General features: G+C 36.5%; 1 protein-coding gene across 1 annotated transcript in view; it reads left to right on the forward strand.

Annotated features, from left to right (window-relative positions):
• Positions 1-19,154, forward strand: part of Atad2b (ATPase family AAA domain containing 2B) — a 128,943-nt gene that overhangs the window by 53,332 nt on the left and 56,457 nt on the right. Inside the window, exons 16-18 of the mRNA XM_090337380.1 lie at positions 2,107-2,418; positions 6,848-6,983; positions 17,674-17,860. Coding sequence (XP_090193506.1) covers positions 2,107-2,418; positions 6,848-6,983; positions 17,674-17,860 — 635 coding nt within the window. The remainder of the gene's footprint in view (positions 1-2,106; positions 2,419-6,847; positions 6,984-17,673; positions 17,861-19,154) is intronic.

The raw sequence follows: 19,154 nt of genomic DNA on the forward strand, positions 1-19,154 counted from the left end.
ATTTTTCTATTTATACTTCTGCTGTAGCTGGGATGATAGGGAAGTCACACTGTACATTTTTTTTAATCAGTGGAGATGAGTGTCTCACAAAGTTGCCAACCCCTATCCCCCACATGTCTTTTGAAACTTGATCCTCCCAATTTCTGCCTACTGAACAGCTGGGATTATGGATATGAGCCACTGCACCTGGCTTGTTTCAGTTTTATTGTTCATCTTGTTGAGTGTTCTATGTTGAGAACCAATAATTCTTTTTTTCAAAATTTTTTATTGCTGTTGTAAACATGATCTACAGAGGGGTTTCAGTTACAAGAATCACTAATTGTTACAAGTACTATAAACCAGTAATCCTTATAAGCAAATGTAAAGAATATACTTCTTTTATGTGTGTTTGGTATGATAATCTATTATGATAATAAATGTGGTCTATTGTTGATAAACTCCAATCTGGAGTTTATCTAGTGGTTAATTAGAGATGAGAGACTCCTGGTCTTTAGTGCCCCGTTTGGCTTTAATCCTCAGATCTCAGCCTCCTGAGTAGCTAGGATTACAGGCACGAGCCATGAGGTTTTTAAAACATGTTTCTACATCTGAATTGGATTATATGATATTCACTGTTATGTATATACCCTTAAAGAAAAGAAATGTGGTTGTTTATGTTGTATGAAGGCTTTATTTTTCATCTGCTCTAGCAGATAGCAGTCAATGCACTTTAACTGTATTCTTGGATTAGTTTGTTGTTTATAACTTTAAGTAGATGTTTAACTTGGTTAAACTAATATAATGAATGTTGATGTCGAAGAATTTTTTTCATTTTTTAAATTGAGAAGTAGAAAGTAGAATGGAGAGACTAGTAAATCTAATTATTTTGAAGAATTATTTGGGAGAAAGATTACTGTCCTAGGACAATACTAATCTTATTCTGCTTATAGTTTTTTGAGGTAAATTCTCACAAATTGTATTTTTTCCTAACTCAATAAGTTTCTCTTTGTGTTCACCATTTTTATTTTAATATTTCATTTTATTTTTATTTTTTATCTTATTCAGTATTTTATTTCCTATCATTGTGAGGTATTAATAAAATAGATGAACCTGATATTGTTACTTGAGGAGTTAAGGGTCTACTGTTCTATAATTCCAGTGTTTCCCCTTCCTTGCATAACTGAGTTTTATCAAATGCAAAATAGATGCATAAAGTCAATTTGGAAGTTCTTCTAACATTCTTATCTTCTTCAATATTTTTTGGAGCCCTTAGAGATGATCGAAGTTTAAAAAATAATTTTGGGGTATTGAATTGCTACTGGCTTAAACTAAGAGCTTGTAGGAGAAGAGCTACTTTTGAAATTTCTGCTTATTTGTTTTGTTATACTATTTTGCATGTTTAGAAGTTAGTAAAATTAGAAAAAATAACCCAGGTATGGCTCATAATTTATAAAGTTAGCTACTTGTGAGTCTAGGCAGCTTAAAGAGATTCTCAAACTTTAAGAGAAGATGAGGATATTTTTTAGTGGTAGAGAAGAGGTACTGACTGAATAATAATGGAAGATTGAGGGAAATGATAATTCTTTTAAAACCTTCCTGAAGAAAGTGGCACAGTAGTTCTCTTTCCCTTTCTCTCTCTCGCTCTCTCGCTCTCTCGCTCTCTCGCTCGCTCTCTTTCTTTCTTTCTTTTTTGCCAGACCTGGGCCTTAAGCTCAGGGCCTGAGCACTGTCCTTGGGTTTTCTCAAGCTTAGACCCCTACCACTTGAGCCACAGCACCACTTTCCAGCTTTTTCTATGAATGTGGTACTGAGGAATTGAACCCCGGTCTTTGTGTATGCTAGGCAAGTACTCTACCACTAGGCCAAACTCCCGGCCCCTAGCACAGTAGTTTTAAGACATGGTATGGCTTGTTTTCTCTTCATATTTTTTTAGTGTATGTTTTTGTTAATCTAAAATATACAAAACTTTTTTTGTTTAAAAACTAAATGCTTTGTTGGATGATTTTAAATGCTCAGTTTTCATTCAGTTAATAAAGTAAGTGTAATGGTTGATTTAGTATTGATTAAATATAGTTGTACTTGAAAGAGTGAACTTAGCTTTGCTATTCTTCTTGTTCTGTGCATTAGGCTACTGCGGAGCAGACATCAAGGCTTTGTGCACTGAGGCTGCCCTGATTGCACTTCGGAGGCGTTATCCTCAGATATATGCTAGCAGTCATAAGCTGCAGTTGGATGTTTCCTCCATAGTACTCAGTGCCCAAGATTTTTACCACGCAATGCAGAATATTGTGCCTGCTTCCCAACGTGCTGTGATGTCATCAGGGCATGCACTATCCCCCATTATAAGACCACTGCTGGAAAGAAGCTTCAACAACATCTTAGCAGTCTTACAGAAAGTGTTTCCTCATGCTGAAATTAGCCAGAGTGACAAGAAAGAAGGTACTATAAACTACTTCATTTTTTAACTATTTAGATCAAAAAAATATAAACATAGTTTCTTCCTAAGATTGTTTATCATCGTATCTATTTTACTCTTTGTATATTTTAGGCCTGGCATACTGGCCATCACAGGGTAGTTGCCTAGGAATCTTTGTTGAAATGTATGAATGAATGTTTGCTTACACTTTGGATATAGTGATCATCTTATTGTGAGTTAACTGTCTTTACAAAGTTGATGACATACAAATTATTATTCATTAATATTTAATTACAGTTCTGTAAGTTAGATACTTTCATTATATAGAAGAAATCGGAAAGGCATTTGGGATATCTAAGGTTACTCAGGGCTAAGAACCAACTCTAATACAGGAAGCCTGACTCTACAGCTCATCCTCTTAACTGTTTCTATAATGCCTCTGTGGATTGAATTCATTGAAAGTATTTTGGCGATATTGGCAGAGGACTTCACAGTATGCTGTGCTGATTGAAATATAAATTATTGGCAAGGGATAACATTAAAATCTCATCATATATATGTATCAATTAAGCCTCAAAATAAAAATAAACATAAAAAATGTAAACACTATGTAGTAAAAATCAGGAGCACTGCTCAATGAGTTTTGCTGTGATTCTAAAGTTTTTTCAGAAACTATTTTAGGAACAGGTTTACCAGGTCATATAAGTATAACCAAGTTTTTTTATGCTCTCAAGTGGGTCTTTTTTGGGGAGTGAGGGGGGTGTTCAACTATAGGGATTGAACACAGGCTCTGGGCCCTGATCCTGAGCTCTTTTGCTCAAGGCTAGTGCTCTACCACTTTGAACCACAGTGCCAGTTCTGTTTTTCTGGTGGTTAATTAGAGATGAGTCCCTAGACTTTCATACCTGGCCTGACTTTAAATTAAAATTTTCAGATCTCAGTGTCTTGAGTAGTTAGGATAACAGATGTGAGCCACCAGCACCCAGCTTCAAGTATATTCTCATCTGTAATTTTCATAAATGGGATTCATTTCTTTCTGTAAAAACTTAATTCACATTCAGTAAAAAAAAAGAAGAAGAAGAAAGAAAAAAAAGGAGCCAGGTGCCCATGGCTCACACCTATAATTCTAGCTACTCAGGAGGTATAGATCTAAGGATTGTGGCTCAAAGCAGAAAACCAGAAGTGGCACTGTGGTTCAGATGATAGAGTGCTAGTCTTGACCTGAAGTGCTCTGGGACAGTGCCCAGGCCCAGAGTTCAAGCCCCCATGACTGATCCAGAAAAAAGAAAGAAAATAGGAAACTCTCCTTTCTGAATATAATGGTAGCCCATTTATCTTTGAGAATTTTTATTTTAGAGAATTAGTATGTTATGGTTTAATTTTATTTTATATTTTTATTTTTTTCCAGTCCTGGAGCTAGAGCTCAGGGCCCGAGTGCTGTCCTTGGGCTTTCTTAAGGTTAGAGCTGTACCCTTGAGCCACAGTACCATTTCTGGCTTTTTCTATGTATGTGGTAGTGAGGAGTCGAACCTGGGTCTTCGTGCATGCTAGGCAAGCACTCTACCACTAGGCCAAACTCCTGGCCCCAAAGAGTAAAGCAAATTTTTTTTTTTTTTTTGCTAGTCCTGGGCTTGAACTCAGGGCCCGAGCACTGTCCTTGGACTTTCTCAAGGCTAGAGCTCTACCCCTTGAATCTCAGCACCATTTCCGGCTTTTTTTTTTTTTTCTATGTACGTGGGACCGAGGAATCGAATGTGAGTCTTCGTGCATACTAGGCAAGCACTCTACCACTAGGACAAATTCCTGGCCTTGGCTCTTTTCTATGTATGTGGTACTGAGGAATCAAACCCAGGTCTTCATGCATGCTAGGCAAGCACTCTACCACTAGGCCAAACTCCAGGCCCTTAATTTTATTTTTATAAGTATATAGTGTACTTTAGTTTCAATTAATGAAACTCAATAAAGAAGAGAAACCATATTTTATTTAATTATAATCTGATTAGGTTTTTAATATTTTTCTTAAATACATATCCTTTCATATCAAGTTTTTATATGAAAATACTTGATTGTTAGATTTATATAAAAATATCAATTTTAGTATATTATGTAGTTATCTTTTAAAGCTACTGAGTTAGCTGTCTGACATATGATTTAGATCTAATTTTATAAACCACCTTCTATTTTCAGTGTTTTGACTCCTGTCAATAAAGATTATCACTTAGTTCATGTTGGCCATAATCCTTCTTCCTATCTCAGCCTCTTGTATAAATGACATTACAGACACGTGCCTAGAGTTGATTTATGTCAACCTGAATTTTCCTTATGTCTTCTGCACATTTAAGCATTGCTATTTGTTGAACAGATTGATAATTGTGTGTGTGTGTGTGTGTGTGTGTGTGTGTGTGTGTATATGTCCGTCTGTCTGTCCGTCCATTGTGGGCTTCATCTGAACTCTGGGCCTGTGCGCTGTCCCTCCTGAGCTCTTTAGCTCAAAGCTACCACCCTAACCCTGGACCTGGGCGTTGTCCCTGAGCTCTTCAGCTTAAGGCTACCACCCTATGCCAGGCGCCAGTTCTGGTTTTCTAGAGGTTAATTGGAGATAAGAGTCATGTTCTTCAGTGCCCTGGCTGGCTTTGAACCTCAGGCCTCAGATCTCAGCCCCCTAAGTAGCTAGGATTATAGGTATGAACCAGGGCACCCAGCTGATAATTTCTTTTTTTGTTTGTTGTGGGGCTTGAACGCTGGGCCTGGGCCCTGTCTCTGAGGTCTTCAGCTCAAGGCTTGATCCCTACCCCTTAAGTTACAGGGCCACTTTTAGAACAGATTAATACTTTTAATATTCATGTGTAATTATTATAGTCTAAGAAAACTTTTAAGTACAAGCTGTGCGAGGTGGTTCATGCCTGTATTCCTAGCTACTCAGGAGGCTGAGATCTGAGGATCAAGGTTCAAAGCCAGCCCAGGCACAAAAGAACCTGAGTCTCTTATCTCCAATTAACCCCTAGAAAATGGGAAGTGGGGGTTGGCTCAAGGGTAGGGCAGTAGCCTTGAGCTGAAGAGCTCAGGGAGGGTGCCCAGGCTGAGTTCAAGTTCCATGACTCACCAAAAAAAAAAAAGATTTTGGGTCTAGGAGTTTGGCCTAGTGATAGAGTGCTTGCCTAGCATGCATGAAGACCCAGGTTCGATTCTACAGTACCACATACATAGAAAAGAAAAAAAAGCCAGAAGCGGTGCTGTGGCTCAAGTGGTAGAGTGCTAGCCTTGAGAAAGCCCAAGGACAGTGCTCAGGCCCTGAGGTCAAGGCCCAGGACTGAATTCCTGACTTTTTTTTTTTTTTTTGCCAGCTCTGGGGCTTGAATTCAGGGCCTGGGTACTGTCCTTGGACTTTCTCAAGGCTAGAGCTCTACCACTTGAGCCTCTGCACCACTTCTGGCTTTATTTCCCACTATGTATGAGGTATGGAGGAATTGAACCCCGGCCTTCGTGCATGCTAGACAAGCACTCCACTACTTAATTCATAAAGTTCTCTTTGAAAAGTTATGTTCCATTTCAAAAATGGGTCAAATTATTACTTTTTGTTGCGTTTTTTTTCTTTGAATTGGACTTGCAGGCCTGGAGTTTGGCCTAGTGGTAGAGTGCTGGCCTAGCATGCATGAATACCTGGGTTTGATTCCTCGATACCACATAATAGAAAAAGCCGAATGTGGTGTTGTAGCTTTAGTGGTAGAGCTCTAGCCTTGAGAAAAAAAATCTAAGCCTTGAGAAAAAAAAATCCAAGGACAACACTCAGGCCCTGAGCTCAAGCCCAGGACTGACCAAAAAAAAAGATAGAATTGGGCTTGCTTGCTGTACTATTAACTGAACCAAATATGAAAAAGACTGGCTTTCCATCTAAATTTAACTTAGAGTTTTGGTCAGTAGGTGGAGTTTTATAAAGCACCACTGCTTTTCCAAGACTCATTTTGGTCAGCAAAAGTCTCTCAAATTACATCTCATAATTCTTAGATAGTCTATAATGTTGAAAAAATTACATTAATTGCATTTATGATCTATTCAAAATTCTGTAATCTGTCAGTCTGGATGATCAGTTTGAAGGCAACTAATTTTTTTTGTGTGTGTGTGGGTCATGGGGCTTGAACTAGGCCTGAGCCCTGTCCCTTAGCTCTTCAGCTCAAGGCTACCACCCTACCCTTGAGCCAATCCCCACTTCCCTATTTCTAGAGGTTAATTGGAGATAAGAGTCTTAGGACCTTTTGTGCCCCAGCTGGCTTTGAACTTTGATTCTTAGATCTCAGCCTCCTGAGTAGCTAAGATTACAGTCGAGAGCCACCAACCTCCAAGACAACTAATTTTTAATCCATGTTTCTTTGGGTTTGATAGAGCAGTTATATTAAAGGACGTTATAAATCTTATAATTCTTGTGCTCTTGTTTTTTTTTTTTTTTGGTAACAGATACAGAAAGTCTAATTTTAGATGATAGTGAGGATGAGAATACTCTATCAATTTTTGAGACGAGTTGTCACTCAGGATCACCAAAGAAACAGTCATCAACTGCTGCTATACATAAGCCCTACCTTCATTTTACAATGTGAGTAACTGATAACAAATTTCTTTGAATTTAGAAGGATTTTTGCTACTTCGTGCTTAGAATTATAGTATATATTTACTTGTGTTTATAACCTTGAAGTATTTTTTGTTTGGACCCAATTCTGTAACATTTCCACTGTCTTTTTGTGTGGCAATAATTACTTTGTTTATCTTACTTGAGATTGGCTTTTCCAATTTCCAGTTAAGAAGAGAATATTTTCTGCTTGTTGCTTAAAAAAAGGTGTATGTGTGTGTGCGTCTGTATGTCTGTGTGTGTGCATGCGTGTAGAAATCAACATATAGGCCCCTATTTTATGTCTTTTTGTTTGAATTAAAGTGGATAAAAATAAAATATTTATCTTGTACTCTTTACTTGTGAGAAGTTTTAAGTGATAATTTAGGGATCCTGAGACTGTTAAAGAGATTTCAGGTCCAAAATTAGTTAGTGATTAAACAAATAGCCTTTTGATTCTCTAAAAGCTCATTAATTTTTTGTAATTTGAATTTTATGATTTTTCTGCTTTTCCCTTTTTATTATCTATGTTAAAGCAGCTTTTGCTGTGCTATAATGAGTAAATGCTTTTAGTGCAAATGTAATTTAAATTAGCAGACCAAGTGTCTTCAAATAATAACAGCATCATTACTTGTATTTACATAATTAGCACCATATGAAGGACCAGAAAGTTCTAGTTAGGTAGGTCTAATAGCACTTCTCTTATATGAGCCTGAATTGTGCATACTTTAATTTTTTCTTTAAATATTTTAAACACATTTAAATTTCAGCTTGAATCACAGTTTTCCTCCTGAAGATTTTATGGGAGATTTTATTTTATTTTATGTTTTTGATAATTGTGGGATTTGGACTCATGATAGGCAGGCACTCTACCACTTGAACCATTCCTCCAACTTAATGAAATGTTGATTTAATATTTGTATAGATAACCTTTATTTTAAAGTCATCTCATTTTACATTTTAAAAAGTCAGCCTAAATTACTTTTACCTATTCTTATTTTTCCTCTTTTTTTAACAGTAAGTTTTATTTTAGATTTTTTTCTCTTCATTTCTAGGTCTTTTATGGTCTTGTGAAGTTCTTAGACTTTTTTTCTTGGTTGGTTTTAGCATTTTACTGATCTGTTTTATTGATTGTTATGGGCAAGCTAGATACTTTTTCCTGCATTTACTTGGTTAGCTTGTGTATGTTTGTGTATGTGTATGTATTGTTTTGGTAATCTTAGTTTCTTGAATTGTATATTAGGAACAGTTAAGATTATGTTTTAATTGTATAAGATACTTTGAGAATAAAGGAGTACAGAAATAGAATAAACTTTTATGTCTAAATTTGTGTTTTTGACTTTTTTGGGGGGCCAGTCCTGGGGCTTGAACTCAGGGCCTGACCATTGTCCTTGGGCTGTCTCAAAGCTAGTGCTCTACCACTTGAGGCACAGCACCACTTCTGGCTTTTTTCTGTGTATGTGATACCAAGGAATAGAACCCAGGCCTTTGTGCATGCCAGCCAAGCACTTTACCCCTAGGCTATGCTCCTTTTTTAATTAAGAACATTCTCTCCTACTGATTTAATTGTATGGCTCATTTGTTTAGGTTAGCTGTATTTAAGAAATTAGTTTAAATTTAGCTTCCTCTATCAGCTCTTCTACCTTACTGGTATCACTTTTATTATATTTTGTTACATGTTTGGGCCTATATTTGATACTGACAAGATAAGCATCAATAAGGTATACGTAACTTTTACTCTGGTAAAGTTCTTGTTATTGGAGCTTAGTGAAGATTGTGATATGACTGAAGTTCTGTAAAAGCAACGCTAATTCTTTTGGAAAAAACAGAAAAGCTTTCCTTTTGGTATGAAAGAGATCAGAGTTCAGAGTTAGCCTTGTGATTTCTCATTACATACTAGACATGTGATAGGTATGTAAATTGTATAGCATTTGTGGTACCATGAATAAGTTTGTCAAAAATGCTGCTAGCAGATTGGAAAGCTAGACTCTGTGCCATTTGTTTTCTGAGATCACATTTTTTTCAATGCTAGTTTCTGAGTATAACAGGTAGAAAATTGTGTATTGCCAAACTTCTTTGGGCAACATGAGTTTTGTTAATGTGTTCTCCACAAAACACACAGAAGTATTTTGATTATCTTTTTTTTTTTTTTTTTTTTTTTTTTGTGGATCATGGGTCTTGAACTCAGCCTGTGTGCTGTCCCTGAGCTCTTCAGCTCAAGACTACTGCCCTACCCTTGAGCCAAGCCCCACATCCCCTTTTCTAGAGGTTCATTGGAGATAAGAGTCTCAGTCCTTTTGTGCCTGGGCTGGCTTTGAACCTTGATCCTCAGATCTCAGCCTCCTGAGTAGCTAGGATTACAGGCATGAGCCACCAACACTTCTTTGATTTTCTGTTTCAGTATCAAACTCAGGCTTTGTGAATTAGCATGCCAAATCAATGCATAGAAAGGTAATAGGAAACAAGAAAGACTCATTTAGTGCTTGTCTCCAGCTGTACTAGCTGGGCATTTCTGATGGGTTTCTGCGAGTAGTGTTGTAACACAATGCTGAGATATTTTCAAGATTTAAGATAAATTAAAAATCAAAAGAGTTAAGGTCTCCCAATCTAGTAAAGAAGTCTTATGATGGAAAATAAGTTTTCTTTCTTAGTTTATATTACCATAAGAGGATTAGAAACTGAGCTTTCTGAGGTTTTTAAAATGAAAATAGCTTTGTTTTTTCTGATTAGAAAGATGATATACTCTGTAGAAAATTCAAGTAATAAAGAAGAGCATAAAGAAGAAAGTAAAAATTAAAGTCCCAGAAGCTGAAGGTAATATTTGTTAAAGTTTTGGTGACCACAAATCCATGTTCTCTTTATGCATATAAATAGACATGAACATTATTTTATGGAGATTATGTCCTCCTATAAGTTGTTAATGTAACTTTTTAAAATTCATTATGCTGGGAATGTTATTTTATGCCAGGTTATGTTTAATGTCATTCTTTTAAGATAGTTGCATAATTCCTAATTTTTTAGATGTTCTAACATTCATAGAACTATAAAAATTGATGTTTTCCATAGTTCTTTTATAAACAAAGGAATAGTCATCTTTCTAAGTATGCATATTTACATCATCATCTGATTCAGAGCTTAAGGTAAATATTAAGAACCATGATTGTGATTTGAAAAGGTGAATACACTTAAAATCTTGTTAAAATGCTTTCTAGAAAGGCTTTACCAATTTACTTTCTACCACTAATGTATGAGTAATATGCTTTTATATCCTTGTCAGTTTTGAGCCTTATTTTGTGTGTGTATGTGTGTGTGTGAAGACGGGGTCTGTGAATGTGTGTGTGTGAGTGTGTGTGTGTGTATGTATGTATGTATGTATGTATGTATGTATAGTGGTAGGTATCAAACCGAGGCTTTGTGTTTGCTGTGCAGATGCTCTGACTTTGGGTTATACCCCCATTCCCGTTTGTATCTGTAAATTTTTATGAAGAGTTAAAAATATCTTCTTGTCGGGCTGGGAGTTTGGCCTAGTGTTAGAGTGCTTATCTAGCATGCACAATTCCTCAGTACCCCATATACTAGCAATGGCCAGAAATGCTGCTGTAGCTCAAGTAGTAGCTTTGAGAAAACCCAAGGACAGTGCTCAGGCCTTGAGTAATAGGTCCAGGACTGGCAAAAAAAAAAAAATCTTCTCATTATATCATTCATTTTTTTCTTTAATATATTTGTTCAAGAGCCTATTATGTGCCAATCTCTATCCTAGGTAATTGCAATATGCCACTGAACAAAATGAGTAAGATCCCAGGCCTTACCTTTCAGATCAGAGACAAACACTAGAGTAATACATTAGATAGATACAGACAGACAAACAGCTAGCTAGGTAGATAAAAATGTCAGAAGATAAGTATTAAAAAAAGGAGATAAAAGAGATCCGTGGATAGGGTGAAGACAGCTTGAGGATAGGTGGATTACAGAATATTTTCAATTATATTTGGTATAGACTTTAGAAATGTAATTTTAGAAAAATTGGATTTAACCCCATTTATGAAAAATTTTCTATTTTCTCACTATTTACATTTTCTAATTAAGTTTTTTCAGTCTAACAGATTAAAACAAAGTGCTTATTGCCTGGTTCTGGTGGTTCATGGTCCGTAATCATGTAGTTGATGATAAAGTTCTGTTTATCTTTCTTTTAGCCTAATTTCAAGCAATTTATTTTTTCTCAATCAGACTCTTAACTGGTTATCATTGTGTTTTTTTTTTTTTTTTTGGCCAATCCTGGGCCTTGAACTCAGGGCCTGGGCACTGTTCTTGGACTTTTTTTTACTCAAGGGTAGCGCTCAGCTGCTTGAGCCACAGCATTATTTCTGGTCTTTTCTGTGTGTATGGTACCAAGGAATCAAACTCAGGGCTTCATGCATGCTAGATAAGCACTCTACCACTTCGCCACACTTCTGGCCTTAACTTGTTATCTTATTTCCCATTGTTTTCTTCCTTCAATAACTTTTCTCATACTGGTAGGTTGAACTAGAGTTATATTATCAAAGCATGTACAATTGGACCACTATATCTAGGTGGTTCTAAGACTATCCTTGAGTACCAACACCTGTGGATATCTGAGCCTTAGATATAAAATGAGTGTGTGTGTGTGTGTATGTATGTATGTATGTATGTATGTATGTATGTATGTAGTCAGTGAGTTAGTCAGTCATGGGGCTTGAATTCAGAGCCTAGAAACTGAGTTTTTCTGATCAAAGCTAGGGCTCTACCACTTTTGTTTTTCATTTATTTTTTTTATTGTAATTAATAGAAGGGTTACATTATATTCACCAGATAGAAGATGTATTACTTCACATACAGTACTTCACATACATTGATAACCTTTCTCATGTCTTGGTCCCCATTTCCCTCCCCCCACCCCTACCCCTCATCTTGTTTTCCTCCCTTCCCTATCTGACTTCAAATAACCAAATATGCATACAATATATCAGATAACCAGGTGAAATAATGTAACAATATGAGATAACCAAGGGACAGCAAAAGAGATGAGTGATAACCTAGTACATTAAGGACAACAATCACTCATTATATGGCTTTTGTTTCTATATCCTGGAGGTCCTTTAATTTAGCGTCATTCCATATGACCTTATGTATCTAGGTTTTGTTCTATTGTAAACCTCTGCTAGGAGAGGGCTCTGCCACTTTAAGCCACAACTCCACTTCTGGTTTTCTGGTTAATTGGAGATAAGAATCTTAGCAATTTTTCTACCCAGGCTGTTTTCAAACTGATCTTCAGATCTCAGCCTACTGAGTAGCTAGGATTACAGGCATGAGCCATCAGTACATAGCAGTGTAGTATTTATAGCCTGTGGATATCCTCATCCATCCTTTTAAGTGATTTTACTTATGAGTTTATTTATAATTTATAAAGTAATGCTATACTCCATTGTTTGGTGAATAGTGATAAGGAAAAAAAATGTTCATATTCAGTTCAAGCACAATTTTCCACCAAATTCTCTTTTTTTGGCCAGTCTTGGGGACTGAACTCAGGGCCTAAGCACTGTCCTTGTGCTTTCTCAAGGCTAGAGCTCTGCCACTTGAGCCACAGCACCACTTCCAGCTTTTTTCTGTGTATGTGGTACTGAGGAGTCCAACCTGGATCTTCGTGCATGCTAGACAAGCACTCTAACGTTAGGCCAAACTCCCAGCCAACCCCCAAATTCTTTCAGTAGAGTTCTTGATTAGGAAACTGTGGATATGGAGGGTTGATTTGTATGTGCCATGTTACTCTTCTAGGTGTAACATATATGCTTTCTCTTTTTGTTGTTGTTGCCAGTCCTGGGGCTTGAACCAAGGGTCTGAGAACTATCTCTGGGCCTTCTCAAGGCTAGCACTCTGCCACTTGAGCCACAGCACCACTGCTGCCATTTTTCTTTGTATGTGGTACCGAGGAATCAAACCCAATTTTTTGTGCATGCTAGGCAAGCACTCTACCTAGGCCAAACTCCCAGCCTCTCTTTGTCTTTATATGTTTCAGACTTTTGTAGTGGCTTACAAAACCTTCAGATTCTTAGTGTCCATTTTCTTATCTTCAGTCCTTGACACCTTTATACCTACATTGATCTAGTAGTTCACCTTTGTGTGAACTATTATCAGTAACCACAAGAGTCTTGCTTTTTTAGGTTCTTGTTCTTTACACATCCTCTTTTTCTGTTGAATTCATGATGAGTACCCAGGGCTAAGACATCGAGTTTAATAGATATTCTACAATTGTTAAATATTTTAAGATGTTAACTTTTTCTGTTTTCCTTTCAACTTTTCTGCTTATCTGTTTTGTTATACATAGATTAGGCTTTGGGAATTTATTTATTGTGGTTTTGTTTTCTGTTTTTACTTTTGTTCCTTTGGGGGCGAGGATGGGGAGCTAATAAGATACTTGTGCTTACTAGACAGGTATTGTATTTCTAGGTCACACCTCCAGCCCTGTGTTTTGCTGGCTTTTTCTTTTTCTTTTCCTTTTTCTTTAAAGAATTTATTAACATTGATTTTTACATCATATTTTAAATGACATGTTTAACAAACAAGTATTCAAGAAGGGATTCTTTATATACAATCATTGGCACTTAGTTCTGCCTTTTTCTTTTCTGTGCTAATCTTGGGGCTTGAACTCAGAACCTGGTTGCTGTTCTGGTTGTTTGATCTGGCTCACATAATTCTTTATGCATTAAGAACCATTCCTATTTATGTCTAATTCTTTGCTTTATTTGGTTGTCTGCCTTATGGTTAGGATTATAATTTTTTTTTTTTTGGTGGGCCATGGGGCTTAAACTCTGCCTGGGCGCAGTCCCTAAGCTCCTCAGCTCAAAGCTGCCACCCTACCCCTGGGCCTGGGTACTGTCCCTGAGCTCTTCAGCTCCAGGCTACCGCCCTACCCTTGAGCCAAGCCCCACTTTCTTTTCTAGGGGTTAATTGGAGATAAGAGTCTCAGGTTCTTTTGTGCCTGGGCTGGCTTTGAACCTTGATTCTCAGATCTCAGCCTCCTGAGTAGCTAGGATTACAGGCGTGAGCCCACCTCACACAGCAGGATTATAATTTTTTGAGTTCAGCATTTTTGTAAATCAAAAATACATGCAGTAAAGATATAAAAATTGTCTATATATTTGAGAATGTATACATGCACATACTTAGGTATATGTATATGTGGGTATATTCATGCTGGTGGCTTAGTGTTAGAACATTTGCCCCAGCACTAGACATCCACTCAGGTACATTATACATACTTGTTGATAATTTTTTGTTTGTCTTTGGGTTAGAACTTATATATATATATATATATATATATATATATATATATTTTTTTTTTTTTTTTTTGTCTGTCATGGGCTTGAGCTCAGGGCCTGAGCACTGTCCTTGGACTTTCTCAAGGCTAGAGCTCTACCACTTTAGCCTCAGCACCACTTCTGTTTTTTTTCTATGTATGTAGCACCAAGGAATCGAACCTGGGTCTTTGTGAATGCTAGGCAAGCACTCTACCACTAGGCCAAACTCCCGGCCCCAGAACTAATATTTTTTTTCTGTGAAACAAAGTTATAATTCCTCTATATTTTAAAATAACAGTTTATAATCCAGCTATTATATTATTACTTTTTATGCTTTTTTCCTTCCTCCCTCCTTCCCTTTAATATATAACGAGACCCTGGTTCTGCTCCTGAGCTCTTCTGCTAGAGGCTAGTGTTCTACCTACCACTGGAGCCAAGCACCACTTCCTTTTTTCTTATGGTTAATTGGAGATAAGAATCTCATAGCCTTTCCTGCCTGGGCTGGTTTTGGCTTTGAACCAAAGTCCTCAGATTTCAGCCTCTTGAGTAGCTGGGATTGCTTATAGGTGTGAATCACCAGCCCCTGGCTTGCTTTTTTTATTTCTATAAAATTCTTTCTAGTGCAGGGATTTATTTCCTGTGCTGTCTATTATATTTCAATGTTTAGTGTTTCTTTGGTATACTCTCTCATAGCCTCTTTCTCTCTCCCTCTTTCCCTCTCTCCCTCTCTCCCTCTCTCCCTCTCTCCCCCTCTCCCCCTCTCCCTCTCTCCCCCCCCTCTCTCTCCCTCTCTCCCTCTCTCCCTCTCTCGCTCTCTCCCTCTCCCTCTCTGTCTCCCTCTCTCTCTCTCTCTACACACACACACACACACACACACACACACACACACACACACACACACATATAATTGTTTATTTATTTTTTGTAGGTCATGGGGCTTGAACTCTGGGCCTGGGCGCTGTCCCTGAGCTCTTCATCTCAAGGCTACCAACCTACCTCTGATCTATAGCCCCACTTCTGGCTTTTTCTGTACATATGGTACTGTGGACTGAAACCCAGGGCTTTGTGCTTGCTAGGCAAGCACTCTGCCACTAGGCCACACTCCCAGCTGGTGTATTCTACTTTCTATTATTATTTTGTAGCATGCTTTATAAAACAAGGCATATCTTTGCAATCTGGGTTTTGTAGCCATGTGGACCTGAATCTATTGACCTTTTCTCTCTTCTTCCCTTCCTTTGTCCTTCTTTCCCTCTCCTTTCTTTTCCTTTTCTTTTCTGTTTATTTACCTAGTCTTTGTTTTCAGGCTCAGCTTCTCACTTTTCTTTTTTCTTTATCTTTTTGGGAGCGGTCAAGATGTGTGTGTGTGTGTGTGTGTGTGTGTGTGTGTGTGTGTGTGTGTGTGTTGTTACTGAGGTTGAACTCAGGGTTTAGGAGCCTCCACTTTTAGCTTTTGGGTAGTTAATTGGAATGGAGATAAGACTCTCACAGACTTTCCTGCCCAGGCTGGCTTCAAACTTCATCTGTAGACCTCAGTCTCCTGATTTTTATTTGATCTTTTGTATGGTTCTTGAAATTGTGAATAGGCTCTCCTTTCTTTTTCTCATTACTGATACTTTGTAAATTTGTTGATATTTTTCTGTCCTGTTTTATTTAATTGTAAATTCTGTTTTTAGTGATTATCTCGGATTTTCTAGTATATAACCACATTCTTAATAAATAACAGTGTTTTTCCCTTTGTTACTTTCCATTCTGGTTTCATTTTACTTTATTGTATTGACTTAGAATTTCCAGCACTACCTTTAATGAGTCAGTAAAATTGTTTAATTTGTTATTTTATGGTACTGTAACACATAAAACACAAATTTTTTATCATTACAGAAACAAAGCTTACCCCTTTTGAAGAAGTCATATTTTGGCCATTTAAATTTTTTTGTTGGTTTTAATTTATTAACTTCTGCTATAAGAAAATGCTTAATTTATTGCTCACATTTGTAAAAACTGGGAAGACCAAGGTTAAAGCAGGTAGCATTTTTGGTGTCTATAAAGGATTGGTATCTGCTTCCAAGACATCTTTAGTGCTGTGTCCTCGCATGGCAGAAGCAGCCAGTGGGGCTAACTGGCTCTCTTAAATGCTTTAATTATATTTTGATTTTTTTTGGGGGGGTGGGACAGTAGTGGCGTTTAAAATCAGGGCTTTGGATCTACTAAGTAGGTTTGAACCCTTTAGAAGGCTCTGTCTTTATAATATAATCATGTGCCAAAAACAGCCCCTTCCAGTGTCGTCACAATAATTCAAGTTATGGAAGACATATTCAGATCATAGTAGTGAGAGTATATACATAACCTACAATATATAATTTTAGCCATATTTTTTAAAGTAAAAGAATTTATTAACATTGATTTTTATATCATACTTCAAATGACATGTTTAACAAACAAGCATTCAGGAAGGGAGTCTCTATATACAATCATTGGTACTTAGATTTTAGAACATAATTAAAATTATGTCGAGGGTTTGTATGTCATAGATACATATTAATCTACGTAACTTCTTATAGAAAGCTAATCAGAGCCCTTGGATTTGTTGTGAATGTTTGTCACTAAAAAACCTGGAGACCACAACCACTTATTATAATGTCATTGGCAATCTCATTTGTACATTGTGGTTTTACAAAGTATGGCTTTGTGACTGAAGCTGGAAAGGTTCATAATACAATATATTTCTACACACATACACACGCGCGCACACACACACAGTTTAGCCATATTTTTAAAACTAAAATTTTTTGTGTGTGATAGTGAGGTACTACTTGAATCTACCACTTGAATCATTGTTTCAGAACTATGTTAAATGGTTAAAATGGAGGTGGAGTTTAGCAAATTATTTGCCTGGACTATCCTTGAACCTTTATCTTCTGAGTCATAGTTTCCTGAGTAGCTAGTAGGGTTATAGGTGTGTACCTCCAGTGCCTGTCTAAAAAACTGTCTTATATTTAGAATATTCGTTAGAACCACATTTTTGTGGGAGATACAGGATTCTTAGCAATTAACTTTGAGTAATTAATAACTGATTGCATTGGCTTTTGCATCTCTCCAAGTTAATATATGTGATAAGATATGGTGAGCGTAAAGGTAATCTTTCTTTTAGAATGGATTTTTTAAATTTAAAACAGCCTTGGTTATTAAGATGGTCAAAGATAATATTTTAGAATCATGATTAATAATAAAAAATTACTATATTTAAAAAAGATGAAGTTTTAATTTGTAGTTTAATTTTTCTTTGACTGTTTTGCCAGCTGATTCATATTGATCTTTAGAATGATCCATTTTGAAGTCACTATTATGTCTTTTGTGTGTTTCAGGTCACCATATCATCAGCCAACCTCTTACAGGCCACGATTATTGCTGTCTGGAGAACGAGGCTCAGGTCAAACTTCTCACCTTGCTCCAGCACTTCTTCATACTCTAGAAAGATTCTCCGTGCACAGACTAGATCTCCCAGCACTTTATTCAGTTAGTGCTAAGACACCTGAAGAATCGTGTGCACAGGTAGGTTTGTATATCATAGACATTGTATCATATACATGGTAGTTATAGGCAAGACTTTTTCAAATAATAATAGAAATATTTGTTTTGTATTTATTAGGCTTCTAATTATCAGTAAAGAAAATTGATTTGGTGTGCTCTATTTTTAAACATTTACTCATTGTTTTTCTCATTGTTTTCATGGTACTTTTTTCATTATTAAACTTTTAAGTGTCCTGTTTCATGAAACATTGTAGAGAGGATAAAGATTCTCCTCATGCCCCATACTACTCTTTCTGACCCTCTTAGATAAGCCATGGCTTATTTTAGACATCTGTTTGTAACTAGAACCTTATCAAAGAAAGGCAAATGATATCCATTTCTTATGGTTGAGAAGGAAGAGCTCTCATTGAACATTTGAGCTGGCTTCAAACTTCAGTTTTTTTACTCTCAGCTTCCCAAGTAGCTAGGATTACAAGGGTGGGCCCCCAGCACCCAGTTTCTCTATCTAGGTCTATAAATATGAACTGCTGTACTTGGCTTCTTAGGAATCTTTGATGGCATATGAGACAAAGTTTAAGTGGGTCTTCAGGTTTTCTTTTTATACTGCTGTGAATTTATTAAAAGTTATATCATTTTGGAAGCGTTAGTGAAGGAATTAAGTTTTTGAGGCAAGGGACAATGTCAACTATTTCTTTATTTCTAACTCATAGTTAGTGTTCATTAGATTTTTTTTTTTTTAATGGGATAATGCTATCTTTCTCAGGCTTGCTCTATAACTCTTGGGACCAACTGGTCTTCCTTTTCAGCTATCCTAGTGGCTGGATCTACAGGTCCAAACAACTATGTTCAGAATGAGTGTTCATTAAAGGTTGGGATAGTAATGTTTTAAATAAACATATAGAAAGAAATTATATTTATTATTTGATATTGATTCAGCTTCTATATAGTTTTTGTATATTTAGTTAACTGGAGAAGTATCTCGATAATGTTATTCTTTATTATAGTTATACAAACACGTACTATAATTATCTATTTAAGAAGCTATTTTTACCTTGTAGTACAACTTAATCTTACTCTCTCAATTTTTTTTTTTTTTGTGCTGATCCTGGAGCTTGAGTACAGGACCTCTTACACTCTTGCTCACTTCTTATCTCTCATGTGATGCACCATGTGAGCCAAACCTCAAGTCCAGCTTAATTGCTGGTTAATTGGAGATAGAATCTTGAGGACTTTTCTTTATTGGCTGTTTTTTTTTTTAAATGATTATTTTCATTTAATGAAATTGTACAATAAAGTATCTTTGCATTAGTAACAA

The sequence above is a fragment of the Megascapheus bottae genome, chromosome 7, assembly GCF_031878675.1.
Source record: "Megascapheus bottae isolate mThoBot1 chromosome 7, mThoBot2.hap1, whole genome shotgun sequence".
Taxonomy (NCBI): domain Eukaryota; kingdom Metazoa; phylum Chordata; class Mammalia; order Rodentia; family Geomyidae; genus Megascapheus; species Megascapheus bottae.